This window comes from Apodemus sylvaticus, chromosome 21, assembly GCF_947179515.1.
Source record: "Apodemus sylvaticus chromosome 21, mApoSyl1.1, whole genome shotgun sequence".
In the NCBI taxonomy this organism is placed as follows: domain Eukaryota; kingdom Metazoa; phylum Chordata; class Mammalia; order Rodentia; family Muridae; genus Apodemus; species Apodemus sylvaticus.
This window is the reverse complement of record NC_067492.1, coordinates 35,800,928-35,824,989: the sequence shown is the minus strand read 5'-3', so window position 1 is coordinate 35,824,989 and position 24,062 is coordinate 35,800,928. Positions and strand designations below refer to the sequence as shown.

Below are 24,062 nucleotides of genomic sequence, written 5' to 3'. Positions count from 1 at the left end.
AAACTGGACATTATGATGCATGTCTTTAATCCCAGGACTCAGGATGCAAAGGCAAGTGGCTCTCTAAGTTCAAGGCCAGCATGATCTATATAGTGAGTTTCAGGACATTAGAGAGATTGTGTCTCAAAACAAAATAATAATAATAATAATAATAATAATAATAATAATCTTTTAAAAATAGCATTGAGATTTCTAGAAAGTAGCTACAGTTCTTTGGCTATGTTATCCCTAGAAGGAAGCATTGGTAGAAATTTAATCCCCAAATTCTATGTTGTCTCCCTCACTGCATACCACTACTAATCTACTGCACACCCTCTTCCTCCTCTTTCATTGTTATTTAAATATTTCATCTTTCTAAACAGGTGAAAATAAATTGACTATCTCTGAATCCAGTATTAGTGATCGACTGGTCACATTGGAGATGTGGGCTGATGATCCTAATTATCTGAAACGTCAAGTTGGCTTCTGTGCCCAGTGGAGCTTAGACAATCTCTGTAAGTGGGGGTTGTCCTTGTTAAAAATGGTTTCTACTTCTATATATAATATTTTTATTTTATTTATGTTGAGCTGGGGGGTGGGTATGCATGTATGTTAAGGTTAGAGAACAAATTTCAGGAGTTGGTTCTCTTTTTCCACCATGTGGGTTCCAGCTCATCAGACAAGTGCCCTTACCTGCTGAGCCATCTCACCAGTCAAAATCTGTTTATATTTCTAAATCCCTGTCTTCGGTAGAATCATAAGCTTCTTAATAAGCTTCTTTATACCCTAATAGAAAAGTATCCTAGGTACCTTGCAGAAGAGAGCTAACTGGAATGCTTCTAATTCCAGCATTCTTGGGTTCATAGACCTTTAACTATATAGCTCTAAGACCTTTCTAACACACACTTTCCTTACTGCCCTCCAGCTAGGTTGTTAGCTCCAACTCTGGCCCTGTTCATATTTGTACTTTCTTTCTGTCTTTTTTTTTTTTTTTGATGCGTGTATATGTGGTGTTTTTATTGTCCCGTTACCAAGTGTCTGACATAAACAATCTAATGGGAAGAATGACTTATTTTGGTTCATAGTTTCAGAGAGGTCTCAGTGGCAGGAAGGAAGAAGAAATAGCTTAGTCAGGGAAGCAAGGAAATAAAAAGGACAGAATACCTATTTTTGTACTATTTAATTAATTTTCAGTGCTAGGGATAGAGTCTAGAACCTTTTTCATGCTAGTAGACATTTCCAGCCCACTTACCTTCTTTGTCATCTCCTCTTTACCTCAAATGCTCTTTAAACCCAAATTAATTCTTACTTAGACTGTTGCAGTTATTTTTAACTTTTTCTCTTTTCTCCTCCAAAGGCTATTAGAATACAAACCATATTTATTTATCATTGCCTATCTATTGCTAGCACTGTGCTAAGGTAGTTGAACACAAAATATCTAATTCTTGCTCTAACATGGAATACAGCCTATATAGTGCTAGCTAAAGAGTAATTTTAAGAGTAATTTTTTGAGTAAATGCAATTTGGACTCTAGGCATGATGACGCATAGTATAATTTCAGCGTTTGAGAGGTCAAGGCAAGAGACAGGAGTTCAAGGTCATCCTCAGCTACAGAGTGAGTTTAAACCAACCTACATTCGGTCCTGGCTCAAAACACAAAACCAACTAATGTCCCAGTATGGTGGTTCACACTTTTAATTTAGTACTGAGAGATGGAGGCAGGTAGACCTCTATCAGCTCAAGAATAGCCTGGTCTACATGGCAAGTTGTAGGCTAGTCAGGACTACAGAGTGAGACCTGTAATTTGCATTTTGCTTTACAAACTATAATAGATACAGGGACTGGAAACACTGCACTTAAAGTACTGCCCTTTTTTGGCGTTTTCTTAGTCCATATAATAGCAAAGCTCAGACGCTAGGCCCTGCCAGTTTTTCATTCCTTGACAAGTATGGCAGCTAGAGATGACAGTAGTTTTTTTTCCCCTTTTTCCAAATTGTTACCACCTGCCCTAGGAAACATGACCACTTTTTCTTTTGCAGTTTTAAAAGAAGGTAGACAACTAACCTACGAGAAAGTGGACTTGAATAACATTAGGGCCATGCTGAACAGCAATGATGTCAGCGAGTACTTGAAGATCTCACCTCACGGCTTGGAGGTAAAGCTTTCACAGACCTTCTGAGGGCTAAAATTACTTTGTTCCCAATTTTCATGCCCTGCTTCAGAACAGAAGCAATGTCTAACAGAATAGGCAGAAACTTTTCTTGTACCCAAAGAGTGATTAGAGGTAAAAGTGGTAGGGATAGAGAATGCTTCCAGATGTTATCCACTCTTCCCTCTCACATGTTATTGCTCCTGCTGTAGCACTGCAGTGCTTGTTGACTGGTTTACTTATGTCTGGATTGTTGCTTTGTAGTGCTCACTATTGCTAAATAAATGTCCTACTACTGAGTTACAGTCTTAGCTAAGTATATTTGTTTTTAAAGCTTTTTTTTTTTTAAAAAAATACCTTTATCTTATGTATATTGCTGTTTTTTCCTGCATGTATGTCTGTGTACCATTTGCTTGCCTGGTGCCTGTGGAGGCCAGAGGAAGATATCCCCTGGATCTAGAGTTACAGGAGTTTGTGAGCCACCATGTTGGTGCTAGTAATGAAACCCTTGTCCTTTGGAAGAGTAGCCAGTGCTCTTGACTGCTGAGACAGCTCTCTAGCTCTAATCTGTTTTTAATCTTTGCCATTTTATTTAACTAAAAGTACAAAGACAAGTTTCCCAAAGAAGCCACTCCTTTTGTAAATGCCAATGTGGCGCACTGTACTAGACCTGGTGCTTTCCTTTCTCATGTTGAATATTGCCAACTTTATAATACAGAAATATAGAGAAATATAGAGGTGCACATACAGGAAAGTAAAACAGGTCTTAGCATTTCAGGATTGAAGTACAGTTTGAACAATGATTGCCAGATGATTATATGTAGGTACCCTGTCTTTACCTTTTTCCATCTTTATCTTATACGGGCAATGTTTATGCATTTGTAAACATTCTGATCTCAAAGCAAGCTCTCTTAAGAACTGAAAAGCAAAGCCAGGTGCTTTTGACTACTTAGAGTTGCAGCCATCATGAAGTTCTATACTGAATAATAGGGTTCTTTCCCTCAGGTTTATGTTTTTATAAATCACTGAAGATGGACAGTGGTATCCCACCAAGAGCTTAAATAAGGAAAACTCCATCCATCCTTCCCTATGCTAGTTACTTGGTGGTCTTTAGGCACTGACGGATTGATTTGTACTCCTTGGTTCTGCCAGGCTCGCTGTGATGCCTCCTCCTTTGAGAGTGTACGCTGCACTTTTTGTGTGGACACTGGGGTGTGGTACTACGAAGTAACTGTAGTCACTTCTGGTGTCATGCAAATTGGCTGGGCTACTCGAGACAGCAAGTTTCTCAACCACGTAAGTACCTGGGGTCATTCAAAGGAAGCAGCAGCAGCTTGCTTCTGATAGATGGGTTAGAGATAATCAGATGTACTTATATTTCAAATAGGTTTGCTCAGGAACTAGGTGGTGCCAGATTCCTGACAGTGACTCACTGTACCATTTAAAATGGGAAACAACGGGCTGGAGAGATGGCTCAGTGGTTAAGAGCACTGACTGCTCTTCCAAAGGTCCTGAGTTCAATTCCCAGCAACCACATGATAACTGTAAAAGAATCTGATGCCCTCTTCTGGTGTTTCTGGAAACAGCTACAGTGTACTCAGAAATAAATCGCTTTAAAAAAAAATAAAATAAAATAAAATGGGAAACAAGTGGAAATGTCCTCAGCCTCTGGGGTTTTCCCTTGAATATTTGGTTCATCTTAATTTCCTACCTAAAGGTTTGTCTTTATGACTTTCCTATAATCCTGACCATATCTGGGACCCAGTTATCACATTGTAACAACAGATAATTTTTTCGTTTTGTTTTTTGTTTTTGTTTTTGTTTTTTGAGACAAGGTTTCTCAGTATAGCCCTGACTGTCCTGGAACTCAATCAATAGATTACGCTGGCTTCAAATTCAGAGATTCACCTGCCTCTGCCTTCCTAGTGCAGGGACTAAAGCTGTGCACTACCACCACTAGGCTGGCAACAGATGATTTTTGCCTTGAGATTAAGTTTTAGAAACCTTGTAGGGTACCAGAAATATTACTCAGAAGTTAAGAGTGCTTCCTGCTTATCTCAGAGGACCTGAATTTGGTTCCTATTATCCACATAAGGCTGCTAACAGTCACTTGTAACTTCAGCTTCAGGAGATCCAACAACCCTTTCTTGCCTCAGTGGGTTCCACACACATGTGGCACACACATACACACACTAATGGGCACATAAAGAAAATTTTAAATGCATCTTTTAAAAAAGGAGCCTTGTACAAATTCTCTTTCCATAGCATTAACTATTGACTCACTTTTCTCATTTGACTTTTACCTTGTAACTAATAGGCACATTTACTTTCAGTATTTATCTTCTGTTATAGTATGTGCTGAAGTAAAGGGAACTCTGGGATACCATTTAATGTGGGAGTGTGACAGGTCCTTCCTTCAGATGGATAGTTTCCTGTTTGGAGATAAAGTCTTGCTAACCTAGATCATTATATGGCCCAAACCTTAAACTCATGGTGCTCTTCCTACTCCAGCCTCCTAAGTACAAGGATTATAGACCTGTATCACCACACCTGTCCAGACCTTTCAACACCTAAACTAACTGGCTTTATTTTGTTGGTCAAAGTATAAGATATTTGAGCTTCTTTGAGGAATCATCAGATGGCGGTGATGCTGGTGCAGCAGGAAGGGCCCTTAGTCCTTGGGAGGCCTAGCCAGCTCCCTCAAAGGATTTGGCAGCTAAGGTTGAGTCATGGTTGAGGCCACAGGACTTTTGGAGGTAAAGCTAAAAGACAAGGAGTGAATCCCCATCAGCAGGTTGGGCATGGTCAAGAACGTGAATGTTTAGTCCCTAGAAAAGATCTGCCTGTTCTCCCTGCCCATTAAGGAACCTGACTTTTCCTGGGCGCATCCCTAAAGGATAAGGTTCTAAAGATCTTGCCAGTGTAGAAGCAGACTTAAGCTGGACAGTGGACCAGTTTCAAGGCTTTTGTCACTATTAGGAACTACACTGGCATCTTAGCCAAGCATTCTGTCATCCCTTGTGTGGAGAGGCTACTATGGGAACAAAATTGGCAAGCTCTACATCACAGTGGCAAGGTGATAGGCCACTGTGGCTCAGTACTGATAATGTCTCATCTGAGGCAGAGGTACTGACGTCATCTCTGTTCCTGTGCCAAGGCCACCTTTGATGGTCCTCTCCAAGATCTCTGGAAAGATACTCTTAACCAAGTCTCCTTTTCAGGAATTCACTGACCATCTTGTGAATACCCACACCAGACTCTCCATTCAGAAGACCCAATTTTCAGCTTTGGCTACCACATAGGATTTTATACCAGAAAAAAAAAGTGAATTAAGTCTGGAAAAAAAAAAAAAGCTATTTGAAATCAACTCAGCTTTGTCCAGTAATATTTTTTAAAATTCCTAGAATAGAAAGAGAATAGTTGTAAGAAGAGGGCTAATGGGCAAGGCAGGACAGGGCTGAACTCTGCTTGTATGGACTCCAACTTGCTGGTGTTTTTCTTTGAGAACCTGTGCTGTTTGGAAGCCAGAGACTGTTTTTAACTGCTATGTAGTTGGAAGTTACTAGGTTTGGAGAGCAACTCCATTGTCTAGTTTCTAATGCTAATTTATCAATTATATGAATAATGGCTGCCTGTTCCAAATAGAATTCTAAAAGAGATTTTTTTTTTTTAACATTATAACATTGATCTTATGGGCTGAAGAGATGGTTCAGAGCTTAAGAGTACTTCTACTCTTCCAGAGGTCCTGAATTCAATTCCCAGCAACCACATGATGGCTCACAACCATGTGTAATAAGATCTGGTGCCCTCTTCTGGCATGCAGGCAAAACATATAAACAAATAAATAAATAAATAAAATAATAATAATCTTGAGTCAGATGTGGTAGTGCCCACCCTTAATCTCAACACAGGCAGAGGCAGGCAGATCTCTGAGTCTACAGAGTGAGTTCCAGGAGAGCCAGGGACATACAGAGAAGCTCTGTCTTATAAAAATAAACAAGCAGTAACAGTAGCAGTAATCTTGAGCTAGGCATGATGATGTAAGTCTCCCAGCCTAAGCTACATTACAAGACCCTGTCTCAAAAAGACAAAAAAATGAAAAACAAGCAAAAACCTTCTTTTGAGTCCATCTTCTAATTTCTACAACCCTTTTTTAGGTGTTTTTCCCTCGCATATACATTTCAAAACTGAGAAAAATTGGGACTGAGAAAGGAAATAAAGAATAAATCATGGGAATTCAGTACCATTCTTATTTTACAACAGATCTTTACTTTCTTCCTAAAAATTGAGGAGAATCTAGAAGGGTTATTCAGTCTCTTCATTTGAAAATGATAAGTAGTCTACAACTAAAGAAAATAGGGATGGTACCATGGAGGTACATTTTCTCTATAGTTTTCTATTGGAATTTTCTAACAGTCACACTAATAACAAGGATGGTTACTCCTTTTTTTTTTTTTTTTTAATCAGTGAAGCTTGTGGCTAAAACTATAAATTGTAGATATTTGGCACCTAGAATTAAAACTAAAAAGAATGTTTTCTTGCTCTCTAAATTCTCTCTCTCTCTCTCTCTCTCTCTCTCTCTCTCTCTCTCTCTCTCTCTCTCTCTGTCTCTATCTCTCTCTCTCTCTCTCTCTCTGTGTGTGTGTGTGTGGGGTATATGTGGCTGGCTGGGTGGGTATGTATATGTTAGTTGGTGTACATTCTTGCTGGTACATTTGGAGGCCAAAGGAAGACATCAATCAGGTTTCCTGCAGCTGGAGTTAAAGTCAGTTGTGAGTCACCCAACATGGTTGCTGGAAACCAAACTCATATCCTCTGCAAGAGAAAGAAGCCCCCTTAAACCCGAGTCATTCTCTATCCCTAATTTAGCCTTTTGGGCGGGGAGGGGGGTAAAGAAGCAGTTATTTTCCCTGATGCAAGAACTAAGTGAGTTCCTAGTAGAAAAATGTTGAGGTCAGATAGGATGTCTTTTTTTTCAAATGTAAGTTTTTTGTTTCCAGGTTTTATTCTGTAACTATTACTCTTTCACTTGTATAGACAGCCTGCAGTTTTTAAGGCATAGTCATTCTATGGATACATCTGTTTCAAAATATTTGAAGTCTCTTTACAATGCCTTTATTTTAACTCTTGTTTCATGGGTTTCAGTCTCAAGGGGATAAAGTGTTGGCCTCAAATATGGAGCATTAAAATGAAAAGCTTCAGCATAGTTCTTAGGTCACCTATAGGATTATTTTGTTTTGTTTTGTGGTATTTTTTGATGAAGCATTATAAGGACTGAGGTATGGTTTGGTTTGTCTAAAATATGTTTTGTCTTCTCATGAACATTCAATATAATAGGTCTTTCAAATTCTCTCTCATTAAAGAATGAGGAAAAGGCATGATGGTGCATACTTTTAATTCCAGCTCTGGGGAGGCAGAGGCAAACAAATCTCTGAGTTTGAAGCCAGACAGATCTAGACATTGAGTTTCAGACCAGCCAGAGATACATAGTGACTCAGAGAAGGGGGCTGTGGGAAATCTATGGAGTGCTAGACAGACAGAGTAACATATGTCTATAATATCAGAACCTGGGAGGTGGAAGGAGAATCAGAAATTCAAAGTTAGCCTTGCTATATTGTAGCGTTGAAAAGTTAATCAGCTTGGAGCTCCTGGCAGTGATTTATTCTCTGGATTCAGGAATAAAAGACGCGTGCGCCCATACGCACTCATGCACACACACACACACACACACACACACACACACAGAGAGAGAGAGAGAGAGAGAGAGAGAGAGAGAGAGAGAGAGAGAGAACCTTTGTTTTTATACACCTTGACTAGTTCAATGGCTGGCCACTTCCAAACCTCCCCGCGGCTAACACACACTCCCCTCTGGTATTCCTGAGTTAACACTTTCTAAATCTATATTTTATTTCTGCTGCCTTGTTTCCTTCTGGGCAGCCCTCCCATGGGGCCACTTTCCCTTTGTACCTACATTACTGGATGATTTCTCTCCTGAAGCTTTTAAATCTGATCTCTCTGCTTCCACGATTCCTTCCTTCTCTCCTGCATTTCTTGCCCTAGAATCCTAAAAGTCCCACCTCTCACCCTGCCCAGCCATTGGCCATTGGCTCTTTATTGATTAATCAAAAACCAATTGGGGGCAGGGAAATTCAGCATCTGAACATTCAGATTCCTATGTGATCTTGGGAGCCAAATTAAGACAAAGCATTAGGACCAATTCCCAATACTACATAGTCAGTTCAAGGCCAGCCTGTGCTACAGAAGAACCTAAAGAAGAGCTGGACATTGTAGCATATACCTTTAATCCTAGCCCTCAGAAGACAGAGCAGATGGATCTCTATGAGTTCTAGGCCAGCCTGGTCTACATAGCTATTTCTGGGACAGCCAGAGCTACATAATAGAGAAACCGTGTCTCAAATAAAAACCAAAGGTGGAGGAGGAGAGGGATGAAGAAAAGGAAGAAGAGGAAAACTATGTTTGTACACTTTAAATTCTGGAAGTAAAAACAGTTTTATATGGACATGTTTTTACCATAAAGAAGTAAATAAAGTCTGGAGAGATGGCTCAGTGGTTGACAGCTCTTGATGCTCTTTCAAAGGACCTAAATTCAGTTCCCAACTAAGGGAGCTCACAACCACCTATAACTCCATTCCAAGGAATCTGATGCCCTTTTCTGGCTGGGTATGTACCTGCACACACACACACACATATACACATGAATGTATGCATGCATACATAAATAATAGAATAAATCTCAAAAATACAGGGGTGCTGAAGAGATGGCTCAACTGTTAGGAACACTTGCTGTTCTTCCAGAGGACCCAGGTTTGATTCCCAGCACCCACATGGCAGCTCACAACAATCTATAATTCTATTCCCATGGATCCTGTGCCCTCCTCTGGTCCCCAAGGGCATCTGGAGTGCATGCTATCACATATATAACACATACCTATAATCCCAGAACTTGGGAAACAGAGACAGGAGGCTTACCATCAGTCCAACATTGGTCTAGATAGTGAATTCTAGGCCAGCTAGGACTAGGCAGCAAAACAGTTTCAAAAAATAAATTACAGATGTTTAAGGATATGTTTAACCTGAATGAAATATAATACAATATATACATGTATTGTATTCCAATAATATGTATGTTTTAAGATGGGAATTAAAGAAAAGTAAATGAGGGCATGGTACTGACACCTGTACTCCCAGCATTGTAGAGGCTGAGGCTACAGAGTGAAAACCTAGCTCAACATGAAAAGGAGGAAATTAGGAAATTTGCCTAAAGGCACCTAATGGATAGCTCATATTTCTTACATTCCTTACATCCTTGAGATGAGCCTGTTAGTCACAGAAAGAAAAGGAATGACTTGGAAGCCTGTTGGGGGCTTCCTTACTCTAAAATAGGAAGTAGATGTGAGCCACTGTTAGAATCTTAAAAAGGAAAGTAAAAACACTAGTGTTTGGAGAGGCTACTCTCTCTAGAATGCCACCAGCACTGTTGCCACAAATAAGCCCTATCCATCCCTCTGGGATAGTGGGGGCACTCTGATGGGAGGAGCTTGTCAGAGCCTATAGTGAATCTTAGTTTACTTGCAGCAAAGGACACTATCTTCCCAATATGCCGAATAATAAAAAGGTTTGAGGATGTTGTGCATCAGGGCAAAAAGGACTTTCTACTGCATGAGGAAAGGATTCAAACTACCTTTTAATAATTGCTATAATATAGGTAACTAAGAAACAGGAAGTTTAAGAATACCAGAATATCAAGCTAGCTATCCTATTCTCTTGGCAATGTGACATTGCCAATGAAAGCTAATGTTAATCCTATTAGAAATGTTTTTAAGTTGAAAGAAAGCATAAATACATCTAACTTACTCTAAGATAATAAGCTCAAAGTTCATCTCTGCTAAGCAGGCTTCGACTTCTTAGCTCTACAGAAGTTGATCTGTGATTAAAATTGAATTCAGAGTTTCCTCTTGTGCCGTAGTTTCACCCAGAGGATCTTGCAAGGTAATGGCCTGACCTCCCTGACTAGCTGGCAGTCTTCTAGGATTATGTTCAAATGTTCTGTCAAAGAATTAGCCAGGTCGTTAGAAAGCAAAGATAGATGAAGCCAGTGAGATAGGTCAGCAGTGAAACGCACTTGCTGCCAGGCCTGAAGGACTTGATTTCAATCCTGGTACCCATCTGATGGAACCAGCTTCCGAAAAGTAATTGTCCTCTCCTCTGACTTCCATCAGTACCATGAGCACTATAGTATGCATCTCTCTCTCTCTCTCTCTCTCTCTCTCTCTCTCTCTCTCTCTCTCTCTCACACACACACACACACACACCTTTAAAAAAGTAAACAAAGATAATGAAAAAATGTTTGCCTTTGCCTGTTTTTCAACACTAAAATTTTAGTGCTTGCATTTGTTTTGGGGTTTATTTTGTTCCAGGTTGAGTTTTTGGAGCTGAGGTCTGAGTCTGGGGCCTTGCACTTGCTAATTTACTGATTTGTTCAGCTTCAGGAAGGGTTAGCAAAGTGTTGTTTGTAGCAAGTTACTGAAATTCTCTGCAAAACAATTAGGTCAAGTTCACCTAACTTTTTTTCTGAGTACTGGGATTAAAGGTCCACCATGTCTGGCTATTTTACTTTTAAATGGTGTCTGCATGGTACACATGAAGGACTAATTCTAATTCAGAGATATCACCTTGGAATTCAATATATTAGAGTTAGGGAATTTGTTAAAACTCTCTCCAGTACTGTTTATCACATAGAACAAACAGGCTATTAGATAACAGAGGTTTGACTTCCTCTATCTCCTTCTCCTCTTCTTCCATGCTTCTTACTTTTTTTTTCCTGAAAAACTATTATGTGGGCTAGAGAGCTGGGTCACTTGCTGCTCTTTCAGAGGCCCAGAGTTTGGTTCCTAGCACCAAACTATGTGTTAGATGGTCTGTAACTAACTACAGCTACAGATGCAGGGATCTGAAACCCCGCACATATATACACAAAAATAAAATAAATCTTTTAAAAATACATAATTTTGTTATAATTTATTTATTTTGTTAGACAGGAGTAGTTTGTGTGCTCCTTGACGTGCATGTGAAGGTGGGAGGAGAGCCTGCTGGAGTCAGTTCTCTCCTCTCACCATCTGGGTCTCAGAGATGAAACTCGGTTTTCAAGCTTGGCACCCATGCCCTTACGCACTGAACTTCTCCCTGTCCCTGTTTATTTGTTTGTCTGTGGACAAACACTGAAAAGATTTTTCTTACCCTTTTTATTCCTTAAGACAGGGTCCCAGGTACCTTGAACCCTCCTAGACCAGCCCCTGCCTCCTGAGTGCTGGGGATTAGCTGTGTTTGGCTCCCATTCACCCTTGTATGTTAATAATTGCAATAATTGAAAGGTATCAGGTAGAAAAAGAAAGAAATTGAAAACCTGTATAATATTCAGATCACACTGTTCTCAAGATAGTTCTGAGCTGAGTGTCCATTCATAAAATCTGGGGGGGGGGGGGTGTGGGGGGGGGTGTCTTGAATCTACCACATTCAGGAAAGGCATTTGCCTAGACACTGGGAAATGGCAAGGCTAGAGATATTGCAAGTTTAAGTCCAAACTGAAATCTGCTTTTCTTAGGACCAGTCTACAAAGAAGCTGACTGACAGTAGCTTCATGGTACTAGTACGAAGTAAATGAACTCACAAGTGTGAAAATGCCTTCAACAAAGGAAGCACTTGGCAACTTGTTATTGGCAAAGCTAGATTCTGTTTACTTGGGACTAGGCTTCTATGCCAAATGTTCTCTATTTTCCAAGTACCATAGGCTTTCTCCTTATCCAAAAAAGCTTAGAATGCCACATACTAGGTCTCTCCAGGTTAGAATAGGTAGTCAATCTTCTGGGCCTTGTCTCTCTCTAGGAAGGATACGGCATTGGGGACGATGAGTACTCCTGTGCCTATGATGGCTGCCGGCAGCTGATTTGGTACAATGCCAGAAGTAAGCCTCACGTGCACCCGTGCTGGAAGGAAGGTATTCATTCTTCTCCATTTGAATGTGTCACCTGGGTTAGGACAGCTAGTTACTAGCAGGTACTTATGTAAGGTAGGCTTTAAATACCTTAATAAGAAACCAGTATCAATGTCACTGCCATGATTGTGAATGTTATTCCCTGACAAACCCTTCTGAAGCAGAGTATTTCAGAACAGTAAGTCCTTGGGGGCTGGAGGGAAGGCTCAGTGATTAAGAACATATGTGCTGCTTTTCCTGAGGCCCCAAGGTCCGATTCCAGCACCCATGTTGGGTGGCTCACAGTTGCCTCTAACTTAAGCTCCAGGAGAACCTAATACCTTCTAGTGTCCATGGGCATGTATACTCATGTCACATAAAACACATACACTTCTGTTTTAATCAGTGGTCTATTGCTATGAAGAGACATCATGACCATGGCAACTCTTATAAAAGAAAGCATTTAATTGGGGCTGGCTTACAGGTTTCAGAGGTTTGGTCCCTTGTCATAATGGGGAGTATGGTGGCACAGGCAAGCATGTTTCTGGAGGAATAGCTGAGAGTTGTACATCTGGATCCACAGACAGCAGAGACAGTGACACTGGGCTTGGTTTGAGCTTCTGAAACTTCAAGGCCCACCCCCAGTGACACATTTCCCACACCTGTTTCTGCTTCCCAAGTGCTGGGATTAAAGGTGTATGCCACTATGCCTGGCTTCTTAAAAACTGTATGGTTTTTTAAAATCAGAATTTAAGAAAATATATCTGGGGGCTGGAGAGATGGCTCATCAGTTAAGAGCAATGGCTCCTTTTCCAGAGATCCTGAGTTCAATTCCCAGCAACCACATGGTGGCTCACAACCATCTCTAATGGGATCTGATGCTCTCTTCTGTTGTGTCTGAAGACAGTGGTAGTGTATCCATATACACAAAATAAATAAATAAATCTTTTTTAAAATAAAAAGAAAATATATCTGAATACATCTATTTTTGAAATACATCTAAAATTTGAAAAATAGAAAAGTGCAAAGCACCTGGTGGTGGTGGCGCACACCTTTAATCCCAGCACTTGGGAGGCAGAGGCAGGCGGATTTCTGAGTTCGAGGCCAGCCTGGTCTACAGAGTGAGTTCCAGGACAGCCAGGGCTACACAGAGAAACCCTGTCTGGAAAAATCCAAAAAAAGAAAAAAGAAAAGTGCAAAGCAATTTTAATCACACACACACACACACACACACATACACACACACACACACACACACACACACACACACGGGAGAGAGAGAGAGAGAGAGAGAGAGAGAGAGAGAGAGAGAGAGAGAGAGACAGACAGACAGAGAGAGTATTAGGAGTTTTATAGAACTCTATGACCAAAATCAACTTGGGGAGAAATAGTTTATTTCATCTTCTACTTCCAACTAACAATCTGCCACTGAGGAAACTAGAGGCAAAAACTAAAGCAGAAGCTGTGGAGGCACACTTACTGGCTTGTTCAATTTGCAATGGGCTGAGCCCTCCCACATCAAAGAAAAAGCCCTACAAATTGGCCTGCAGGGGCTGACGGGGCTGTTTTCTCTATTGAGGTTCTTCCCAGATAATTTCCAGTTCATGTCAAGTTGACAGAAAATAAACCAACTAGGACATGCATATGTGTGTATGTGTGTGTGTGTATAAATATATATAAACGCATATAAATGTGTGTGGGTGTTTTTCATACAAGTATATCTATGCACCTCACGTATACCTGGTGCCCACAGAGGCCAGAACAGAAGTGGAGTTAACAGATGGTTGTGAGCGACCATGTGGGTGCTGGGTTTCAAACTCAGGTGCTCTGGAAGAGCAGTCAGTGCTCTCAACGGCTGAGCCAGCTCTCCATCCCTAGAGTCTTTTTTAAGTACTTAAATTGGTATGTACATATTTCCCATTGTTATGCCTCGCCTCCTGAACAGGCTTCCAGGTAATAAAAAAATGACAACGCTGGGGCTGTAGCTGTAGCTCAGGTGAAAGAGTGCTTGTCTGTGTGTGTGAGTCCCTAGGCTCAGACCCTAGCACAGAGTAATCTGGATATAATAATATAGCTGGTAACCCCACAGCTCATGAAGTAAAGGTAGGAAGATCAAAAGTTCAGCTACATACCAAGTTCAAGATGGGCCTGAGCTAGAGACACTATATAAAAAAAAAAAAAATAGAACAACAACAAAACATGATTGGCTTGGTATGATAGGATGTGTACCTATAATCCTACCATTCAGGAGGCTGAAACAAGAGGATTTCATGTTTCAGACCAGCATGGGTTCCATAGCCAGTTTGAGGCTAGCTGAGGCTACTTAAAGGCTACCTTTCTCAGAAAATTAAAAAACAAAGAATAAAATAACTTACTGCTTTGCAATATTTCATTATAAACGAGCAAAAAAATGAAGTATCATTTTAGAAAATTAGTGAGAATGTGAGAAGCAAATCACATAATTTTATCTTTCCTAGCATGTTCATTTTTTTCACATGTTAGCATTTGAAACTGGAATACATCTAATACGATTGATGGCTTATCATGGTTTAAATGGAAGCTTTTTCCCTTTAATGAAACATAAAAATGCTGTTATGGCAATGTCAGATAAGCTGCACAGGAAGCAAAGATAAGCGTGTTGAGCATGTGGCTCAAGACACAAGCTTAGTGCTGGGCATTAAGACCCTTCTAGGATCGGGGGAGTACAGGCCTAACAGTGTTTGCTTTATCTTCTAGGAGACACAGTAGGGTTTCTGTTAGACTTGAATGAAAAGCAAATGATCTTCTTTTTAAATGGCAACCAGCTGCCTCCTGAGAAGCAAGTCTTTTCATCCACCGTGTAAGTAGCTCCTCTCAGTTGAAGATTCAGTAAATTCATGGAATGTACTTTTCTCAAAGATAAAAACCGAAAAGCTTTATCTAAGCAATTATGAAAAATTGGTTCATTTCTATTAGAACTCCATTTGATCTGACCTCAATACCCAAGAGTTTGATATTACAAAAGAATTGATATTACATAGAAAGATAAAGTTGTAGGCTTCCCTGGCTCACAGACTTGTGTAGGTTAATAAACCAAATCTGTCTCCCTTCCTTTCTACCAACGTGGCTGACTCCACTTTGACTTTCTCAACATGAGTCTGTTATGTGACTTGGCTTTAGAAGCTCTACTGACCTCTGCTCATTTTTATCTGTAGATCTGGATTTTTTGCTGCAGCTAGTTTCATGTCATATCAACAATGCGAGTTCAATTTTGGAGCAAGACCATTCAAATACCCACCATCTATGAAATTTAGCACTTTTAATGATTATGCCTTCCTAACCGCTGAAGAAAAGATCATTTTGCCAAGGTAAGAGTCTACCTGGCTCTCTTCAGTCTGTTATGTGCATCTCATGAAAAATCAAAACATCTTATGGGAGATTTTTTTTTCAGCACTGAACAATTTTGAACAAGTAATCTCACTGAAAATGTTGACTTTCTGGGAAATATAAATTAGTAAAAACAGATCCCAGAAAGATACATACAAACTAGTGTTTCTCTTAAATTATTTGAAAAAAATATTAAAAGTAAAAGCAGGTGGTTTCATGAGATCTCTATCAAATTGTGAGTGATAGCCTTGTTATTCATTAGAGCAGCTGATCTCAATCTGGGGGGTCAAATGCCTCTTTTACAAGGGTCAACTAAGACCATCAGAAAACGCTTATTTATATTATAATTCATAACAGCAAAATTATAGTTATGAAGTAGCAATGAAGATAATTTTATGGTTAGAAGTCACCACACATGAGGAGCTGTATTTAAAGGGTTACAGCATTAGGCTCACTTAGTTACAGTGTCATAGGACCCAGAGGAGAGGGAGCATGTCCACAGTCTTTATGAGTTAAATAATATTAATGTAAAACTCAGAAAAGGGATGGTGCGGTGGCACCTTCTTATAATCCCAATACTGGGAATCAGAGGTAGGAGACTCTCTATGAATTTAAGGCCTGCCTTGTCTAAGAAAAGAGAGAACCTGTCTCAAAAATAAATAAAAATAAAATAAAAATCAGAAAAAAATATAACATTTACATTCACATACACAAATGCAAACTAACTTTACTGGAATCTATACAAAAATCCTTAATATTAAAAAATCAGTAAATTGTTAACATTTAATTTCTTGAAAACAACTCCTTTTGGGTTTAAACTACATAGCAAACATGCTACCACTGTTCTTCAGCCATTAACATGAGGGGGAATGCATCTCAGGTAAAATTTCATTGCCCTTACTTGATAGAAACAGATTAGCATTGTCTCCCTGCTTGTTTCCTTATAAGATGAATGTAGTCTGTTCCTTCAGTGAGGGAAAGATCCAGCTGCTCCAGTGAATACTGCCTGTTGAAGCCTGTTACATATTGTTAGCCAAAGTTTATCAATTTTTGTTTGGTTTGGTTTGGCTTTTGTTTGTTTGTTTGTATTTTGAGACAGGGTTTCTCTATGTAACAGCCCTGGCTGTCCTGGAACTTGCTCTGAAGATCAGGCTGGCCTCAAACTCAGAGATTCACCTGCTGGGTCTCCTGAGTGCTGGTTTAAAGATGTGAGCCACCACTGCCCAGCCAGAGTCTGTCATTTTTTTAGCAGGGCAGCTTCCTGAGACAATACGAGGTAAAGGATTTGTATTACTATTGTTACACCAATAAGATAGTCCTTTAACATTTGAGAACACCATACCAGACAGGACATAGCTTGTGTTGAACCATATCTCATACCCATAAATGTAACTACAATGCAGTGATAGCCTGGCTTCTGTTTTGAAGCAAAACATAAATCTATAAGCTGTCCTCTTACTTTACCTTACACCCTGTCTCAGTGAGTGGGCACTCTGAGATGAACTAGAACATGTGACAGTAAGGAGCAGCAGAGCCCTGGCAATAGTCTAAGAATATAAAGGCCATTTCCATTGTGTTTAGGTATCTGAGGTTTGTTCCTCAGAGTCTCTCTGTGTTTTGTCTTGGTGCTTGACAAAGATTGTAAACTCTAGTTGCTCTTGGTGAAAGTCTAAGGTGACACCTCCCTTACATCTGTCACATTTCGGTCCTTTGTTTATCCAGTCTGCTTTTCCTAGGATGAGGCTCATAAATTACCTGAATAATTACAACTGATCTATGGATGAGTTCCCCTGCATCTTTAGAGCTAAGCATTCAAAAATCGGGGTAGGAAGTTATAACCAATTCGTGACTGGGTAGTCACTTAACATTCAGAGTTTGTCCTGTCTTGAATAAGAACAACAGATGACATGTTAGGTCAACCTCGTTCTGAATCTAGACTTGTTGTCTCTGACAAATACACAAAGTTTTTGACACACATACAGACCTATATCTGAGCAACTGCTGAGGCTGAAGCAGGAGGGTTGCAACTACTACCTGGAATTGTGTTGTTTATGTTTATTCTCTTTACTGCTTATTCTTAACCTCTCTATTATACTAAACTCAAACACATATGAAACTGTGAGAGAATCAGACAGTGAAGCACATATATCCCTAGCTACAGTAGTCAGCCACAATGGGTACTGCCTCTCCTGTGGTCTTCCCTCATCCATCTGTTAATAACCTCATTTCCATTCCAGTTTCTCTGTTGCTGCTGCCTAAAATGGTCTCTGCAGACAGCAAGGCTTATTTCCTCCCTCCCTCACATGCCTCCTAAAGTTTGCTTAGTAAGCCCCTCCTTGGCCGCCATCATTCTAACCCCTGAAGTTCACACACACAAACACTTCTTTTCCTATTTCCCAGTTTACTTTTCACCATGGCTTACCTCAGCATTTAACATAATTATTTTTAATTCTGTCTCTCACACTGCCGCACTAGAACAAAGACTCCATAAGCAGATACTTTTCCTGGTTTATTTTGGTTTGGTTTGTTTCCCTTTGTTTGTGGATTGCCCTTTTTTTTTCTCTCTCTCTCTCTCTCTGTCAACTCTAGAGCCCAAGCTGCCCAAGACTCATGAAGGTTTCCCTACCCTAGCTTCCCAAATGCTGATTCTAGCTGTGTGCTACCATGCCTAGTTAAGGGCATTTAACCTGCTGAATTACCAGGACCTGGGGCAATGCCAGGCACAGCAAGCCTGTAAGTGAACTTTAGGAGAGCAGTTTACCTGTCTGCTTTCCTGGTCATGCTGAATGGAAGAATTATGGAAGGGTTCAAACCTGAGGTGTCTAAATTTGCAGGGAATATACATGTCACAAACCCCTTTACCTTATGTGAAAACTGAGTGTTTTCGCTGAGAAAGGCTTATAACTTTTCACCAAATCTCAGTATACGTGACTTGAATGGTTGCTGGTAAAAGAACACTGGATTTGAACAAAAGGATTGAATTTAACTTCTGCTTAAGTTTTTATATAAATCATTTTCTTTTTTTGTTTTGTTTTGTTTTGTTGTTTTGTTTTCGAGGCAGGGTTTCTCTGTATAGCCCTGGCTGTCCTGGAGCTCACTCTGTAGACCAGGCTGGCCTTGAACTCAGAAATCAGCCTGTCTCTGCCTCCCAAGTGCTGGGATTAAAGGTGTGCACCACCACTGCCTGGCTACATAAATCATTTCATTGAACTTTATTCTTTTTTTATTTACTTATTTACTTATTTATTTATTTATTTATTTATTTATTTATATAAAATGGCAGTCAAGCCTCCTTCACTGTACTGAAGCTGAAATGTATGAAAACTGAACAAAGATTGTGGTGTGTTTTTCCCTTTTCCTAGGGCTTTTTGAGAGCTTTCATGTGCCCCACTGCTGACTCCTTATGAATTTTGTATTGTTTTGCTCAGGCACAGGCGCCTCGCTCTGCTGAAGCAAGTCAGTATTCGAGAGAACTGCTGTTCGCTCTGCTGTGATGAGGTGGCAGACACACAGCTGAAGCCGTGTGGACACAGGTTAGAGGCTCTGCTTGTTGGATCATCTTTCACACATATTCAACAACATTTCATGCTGCTCTTGAATTACTTTTGGGGGATTAACAGATCTATAGCTATTCATCAGGGTCATTAGATTATTAGGACTGTAGTAGGCTGTATGAAGAATTAAGTTTCCAAGTAGTGTCTATTGCTTTCCAGAAAATACCTGGAGTAGAACAAGCTGCTTGCTATGGAAAGCCTAGGGGTTTTTTAATTTACTTTTTGGGGTTTTTTTTCTTTTTTGTTTACTCAGATAAATACACATACACAAATTGATTAGGGGAGTGGAATTCGAGACAGGGTTTCTTTGTGTAGCTTTGGCTGTCCTGGAACTTGCTCTATATATAAGGCTGGCCTCATACAAAAAACTGCCAGCGTCTGCCTCTTGAGTGCGAGATTAAAGATGCACTACCACACCTGGATTATATTTTTATATAAACCAGGCTTATAAAATGTGAAAAACTTAGTGCTATTTGTGAGCATCTTGGGAAGGAAGTCACTTTGAAGTTACCTTCCTCACCAGTTTCTTTACATTTCTAAACACTGAAAAGGTGGAACTTCCATACCATCTGACCAAATGTCAGCCCTGTGAAAGGAACATAGATCCTGGACATCCCAAGATCTGTAGGACAATGTCTAAGCATTACCCCAGCAGCAAACAAGCTGAGAAAGCCATCCCTCTTAACATTATACAGGAGCGTGAACAGTGTGGCAGCTTTGGCCTGATCATGCCGACAGTCTGATAGCAACACTAATGCTGACAACACAAGCTGCCTAGATCCATCTGTCCGACACTATGTGTGTCTGTAGTTTTTGACATATCTTTAGTCACCTTATTGCCCAGGGGTTTTGATCACAGTTTGCCAACAGAGGAGTGATCAGCCTGGATCCTTGACCCAGGGTCTTCTGAAGTGGGTTAGAAGTGCAGGCAGCAGGTCTCCTGTTGCCTTAGCTATGGCAGTTTCTCTCCTATAGCCCAGGACTTCTCAGATTAAACATCTTTGCAGGATTTAGTTATCAGGGCCTTACAAACTGATAAAAAAAAAAAAAATTAAAGGTCTGATACCTTCATAAAGTTTTCTGTCTTTCTTAATAGTAGGCAGTGATCTTCATCTTTGAGCCCTTTGGCCCTTCTGATGACCTTAAACACATTTAAGGACTAATTGATGACATGTAAAGACTTAGAAGTAATTATCCTTTGTGGTCAAAGTTTCTGGAACATCTAAAACAATGTTGGAAAGAAAATCAAAAAAATCACAAGGGTATTTAGCGCACAAGTCAGTTAGATGGTAAAAAGGCTGTACCTTTTTCAGTAGTTTGAAGTGTAAAGAATTCAGAGTTAGTTTTAAGAGTAGTGGTGAAGAAGGGAAATGAGGATAAATGAATGACAAGAGTGACTGACCCCTGGAGAAGACTGAAATGATACCATTCCTCTTGCCGTAGCAAATGGTTACGAAATCTGCCTTTACCTCCCTCCAGAAGGCACTAAGCCCAGATACTTTCACTGGTGAATCTTTAACATAAAAATCAGGGGGAAAGTAGTTCAAATATATCTGAATGTCTCTAGATCACAAGCAAAATAAACCCACAGCATTATTCTTATAAAATCTGCATGGTAAACACACTAAAAGCAAAAAGAAAACACCAAAATGCTAAGAAGACTTCTTTTTGTTTCATTTGTGTTTTTGTTGACATGAGATCTCATTCTGTAGGTCTTACTGTTCTGGAACTTGCTCTGTAGACCAGGCTGGTCTTGTACTCACAGAGCACCAACTTCTGCCTCATAGGTCCTGGAATTAAAGACAGGAGCCACTTCACATGGCTATCAGACCACTTTTTAAATTTATGATTATAAATCTAAATAAAAGATTAGTAGCTAGAAGCTAGAGAGAGAGCCTAGCACTTTCTACTCCTGCAGAGGACTTGGGTTAGGTTTCCAACCCCCACCTAGTTGCTCAAATCCATCTGCAATTCTTACTCCAAGAGAGCCCATGCTTTCTGACCACTAAGAGCACCAGGTATGCAAATGGTGTACAGAAATATGGACATACAGGCAAAACACACACATAAAATAAGTAAATCTAAAAAAGGTTTTAATAAATAAAAAAAGAAGCTGGGTGGTAGTGACAGTACACACCTTTAATCTCTGCGTTTAGGAGGCAGAGGCAGGTGGATCTCGAGTTCAAGGCCAGTCTTCTGATCTACACAATGAACTAATCCCAAATAAATAAAGAACAGATAAAAATTTCCTTAATAATATTAAAAATATTATATTTGAGCTAAATGTTAGAATCTTTTTTATTATCTTTGAGCAGTGCAGGAATAGAACCCAGACTCTCACACGTGCTAAGCAAGTGCTGTACCACTGAAATATATCTAATGCTTTTCTTTTGTTTACTTTTACTTTTATAATTTTTGTTTGTTTTTGAGATGAGGTGTAGCTATAGAGCCCAGGCTGCTCTGCCTCAGCTTCAGAAGTGCTAAAGCATTGTAGGTATGACCCCGCCCTCAGTAACTAGCATCTTTTTAATGGTGGTATGCCGGAAACATTCTAAGATGTCAGAGGCAAAACAAAGATGCTTGTTGCTGCCACTGCTTTGACTTACAACATGAACAAAAGTCAGCGCCTCTTCTTGCTATGTGCATAAATATCAATCTATTAGTAGATTTGTCTGAAAAATCTTTTTTATTATTATTATTTTTTAAACCTTTTTATACTGGCTTAGAAAACAAGCAGAAATGTAAGAATGCATGCCAAGGAGTATGTCATGCTTCTATTAAAAAGCTAAGAGGGCTGGAGAAATGGTTCAGCAGTTAAGAGCACTGGTGGCTCTTCCAGAGGATTCTAGTTCAATTTCCAGCAACCACATGGAAGCTCAAAACCATAGGTAATTGTTCCAGGCACTGCACATGGCACACATAACATTTTAAAAAACTGAAAATTTAATATATAATAAAGGTCTTGTGTCACATCTGTGGTATAAGATGTATTTGGTAAATATCTCTAGGATAAATGACAAGTTGATAGAGGAAAAAAATAGCATACATCACTGATCATACAAGCATACATACACATTTATGTGTGTATATAATATGTACATATAGATTTTAGTGAAATATAAACAACTTCTTTAGCCTACAGAGGGGAAGGATTGAAGATAAAAAATAAGAAGAGAAATTTAATTTTTATTTAACTTTTTTAATGTTATTTTCCAAACCATGTATTATATTTCCTTTCCCCAATAGACTTGTTAACCTTTTGGATTTAGCTAGCAGGTAGAGTTTGACCTTTAAAGCATTAATTTAACTAATATTTATATCTTTTTCCTCAGCGACCTGTGCATGGATTGTGCCTTGCAACTGGAGACCTGCCCATTGTGTCGTAAAGAAATAGTGTCTAGAATCAGACAGATTTCTCATATTTCATGACACATGTGAAGAGATATCATGGACCTATTTCTACTCAATTCCAGCCAATGTTGAAAAGAAAAGGAAAAAAAAACCACAAACATCTCTAACCAGTTGTACGCACATTGAAACTTATAGCCATGGCCAGATTTTATGCTAAAATTGGTAGTTTATCAAAGACAAATTCTCTTAGTCTAATCCAACTTGCCATCCCTGAATTCCTTTTGAGGCTAAGGAAGGCTGAATGTCAGCAGCTGGGCCTGTGGTACTTCCATGAGAAATAACAGGTGGCAAGGGTCTCCTGAACACTGAAACCACGCCAGAATTCATGTTGAGTTCATTTGGTTGTTTAACACAAAATGTTTTGTGTCTTAGTCCACAGTTTTTATTTTGGGGTGAAGTCATTTTGGAGAAGTAATTGACAGCGTGTCTGGGTAAAGTATCACTGGTCAGGAACCCCGGTGTGTTAAGCATGGATGTTGCACTGCAAGACTTGAATCTATAAATGTAGCGTCGCACATGTCACACAGGTCATTACTACAAACAACACGAAGATCCTGAAAGAAGGTGCACAGACTGTAGGGAAAAGAACAACAAAACCCAATTTTTTTTATATTTCAGTGATTCCAAAGAACATTCTAGTTTTTTTTAACTACAGAAAATTGGTGGTATTTTCACATTCATGGTATTTCTATCCAGTTTCAGCACCCACATTTTGTGAGGAAAATGTTTTACCAATGTAGGAGGAACTCTTAAACCAACTGCAATTTTAGACTGGAGAAAATTGGTAATTAGTGTATCTTTGAAGTACCATCAAATCAGGTTTTTTTGTTTTGTTTTGTTTTGTTTTTTAAAATTTTTTAATCAGTATTGTTTTGGGAAGTAATATACTTTAAAACTCTTCAATTAATAATCTCTAGAAGACAGTCTGAGAACACATATCCTGTTTTAAATAAATATATGTTTTTGAATAGCAAGTTCAATCATGAATTGTTGACTCTGTCTTCATCAAAAGTGTTTTATATCCCTCTCAGGGTCTCTGGTGAAGGCCTTCAAGAGTCCACCTTTTTCTCACAGAAAAAAAAAATTGGAAGGTAGAATTGTAAATTTTTAAGACTTATTTCATAATGGTGTACCTCAGCAACTGCCTTTCAATTTATGCCAAGTCCTTACTTACTGAGTTTATACTTGAACAGTAGATGTCTTCTGAGTTTTACAGTGTTTTAAACTCACTGCACATTCTTTTTCCTTCCTTTCCCTCTTTCTTATTTGTGGTTCATTAAACCCGTCCTACTACAGAGGCGATCTCCTTCCTGGCTGTATGTGTAGGGGTGCTGGGGTTTCTTTGTGTCTCTCTGGTCTTCCATAAATCCATACATATATATATATATATATGTATGTATATATATATGTATGTATATATATATATATATATATATATATATATATATATATATATATATATATATATATATGTATGTATATATATATATAAAAGTATATATACAGATACAGCTATGTGTTCTTTCAGCTTGTGGCGAATGCAGTAATTTGCATTGAAGAATAAAATATCTGTTGAATTTTTTACTCTTAAGATTTCACAGTTCTCATTGGT

At 39.3% G+C, this 24,062-nt stretch overlaps 1 protein-coding gene across 3 annotated transcripts in view; it reads left to right on the top strand.

Annotated features, from left to right (window-relative positions):
* Positions 1–22,548, top strand: part of Rspry1 (ring finger and SPRY domain containing 1) — a 52,040-nt gene extending 29,492 nt beyond the window's left edge. For all 3 annotated transcript variants that reach the window (XM_052167151.1, XM_052167152.1, XM_052167153.1), the window contains 8 exons: positions 363–494; positions 2,019–2,134; positions 3,281–3,424; positions 12,032–12,143; positions 14,856–14,958; positions 15,314–15,466; positions 18,914–19,018; positions 22,372–22,548. In XM_052167151.1, the coding sequence (XP_052023111.1) occupies positions 363–494; positions 2,019–2,134; positions 3,281–3,424; positions 12,032–12,143; positions 14,856–14,958; positions 15,314–15,466; positions 18,914–19,018; positions 22,372–22,468 (962 nt within the window). In that variant the 3' untranslated portion in view covers positions 22,469–22,548. The remainder of the gene's footprint in view (positions 1–362; positions 495–2,018; positions 2,135–3,280; positions 3,425–12,031; positions 12,144–14,855; positions 14,959–15,313; positions 15,467–18,913; positions 19,019–22,371) is intronic.
* Positions 22,549–24,062: the final 1,514 nt, after the last annotated feature.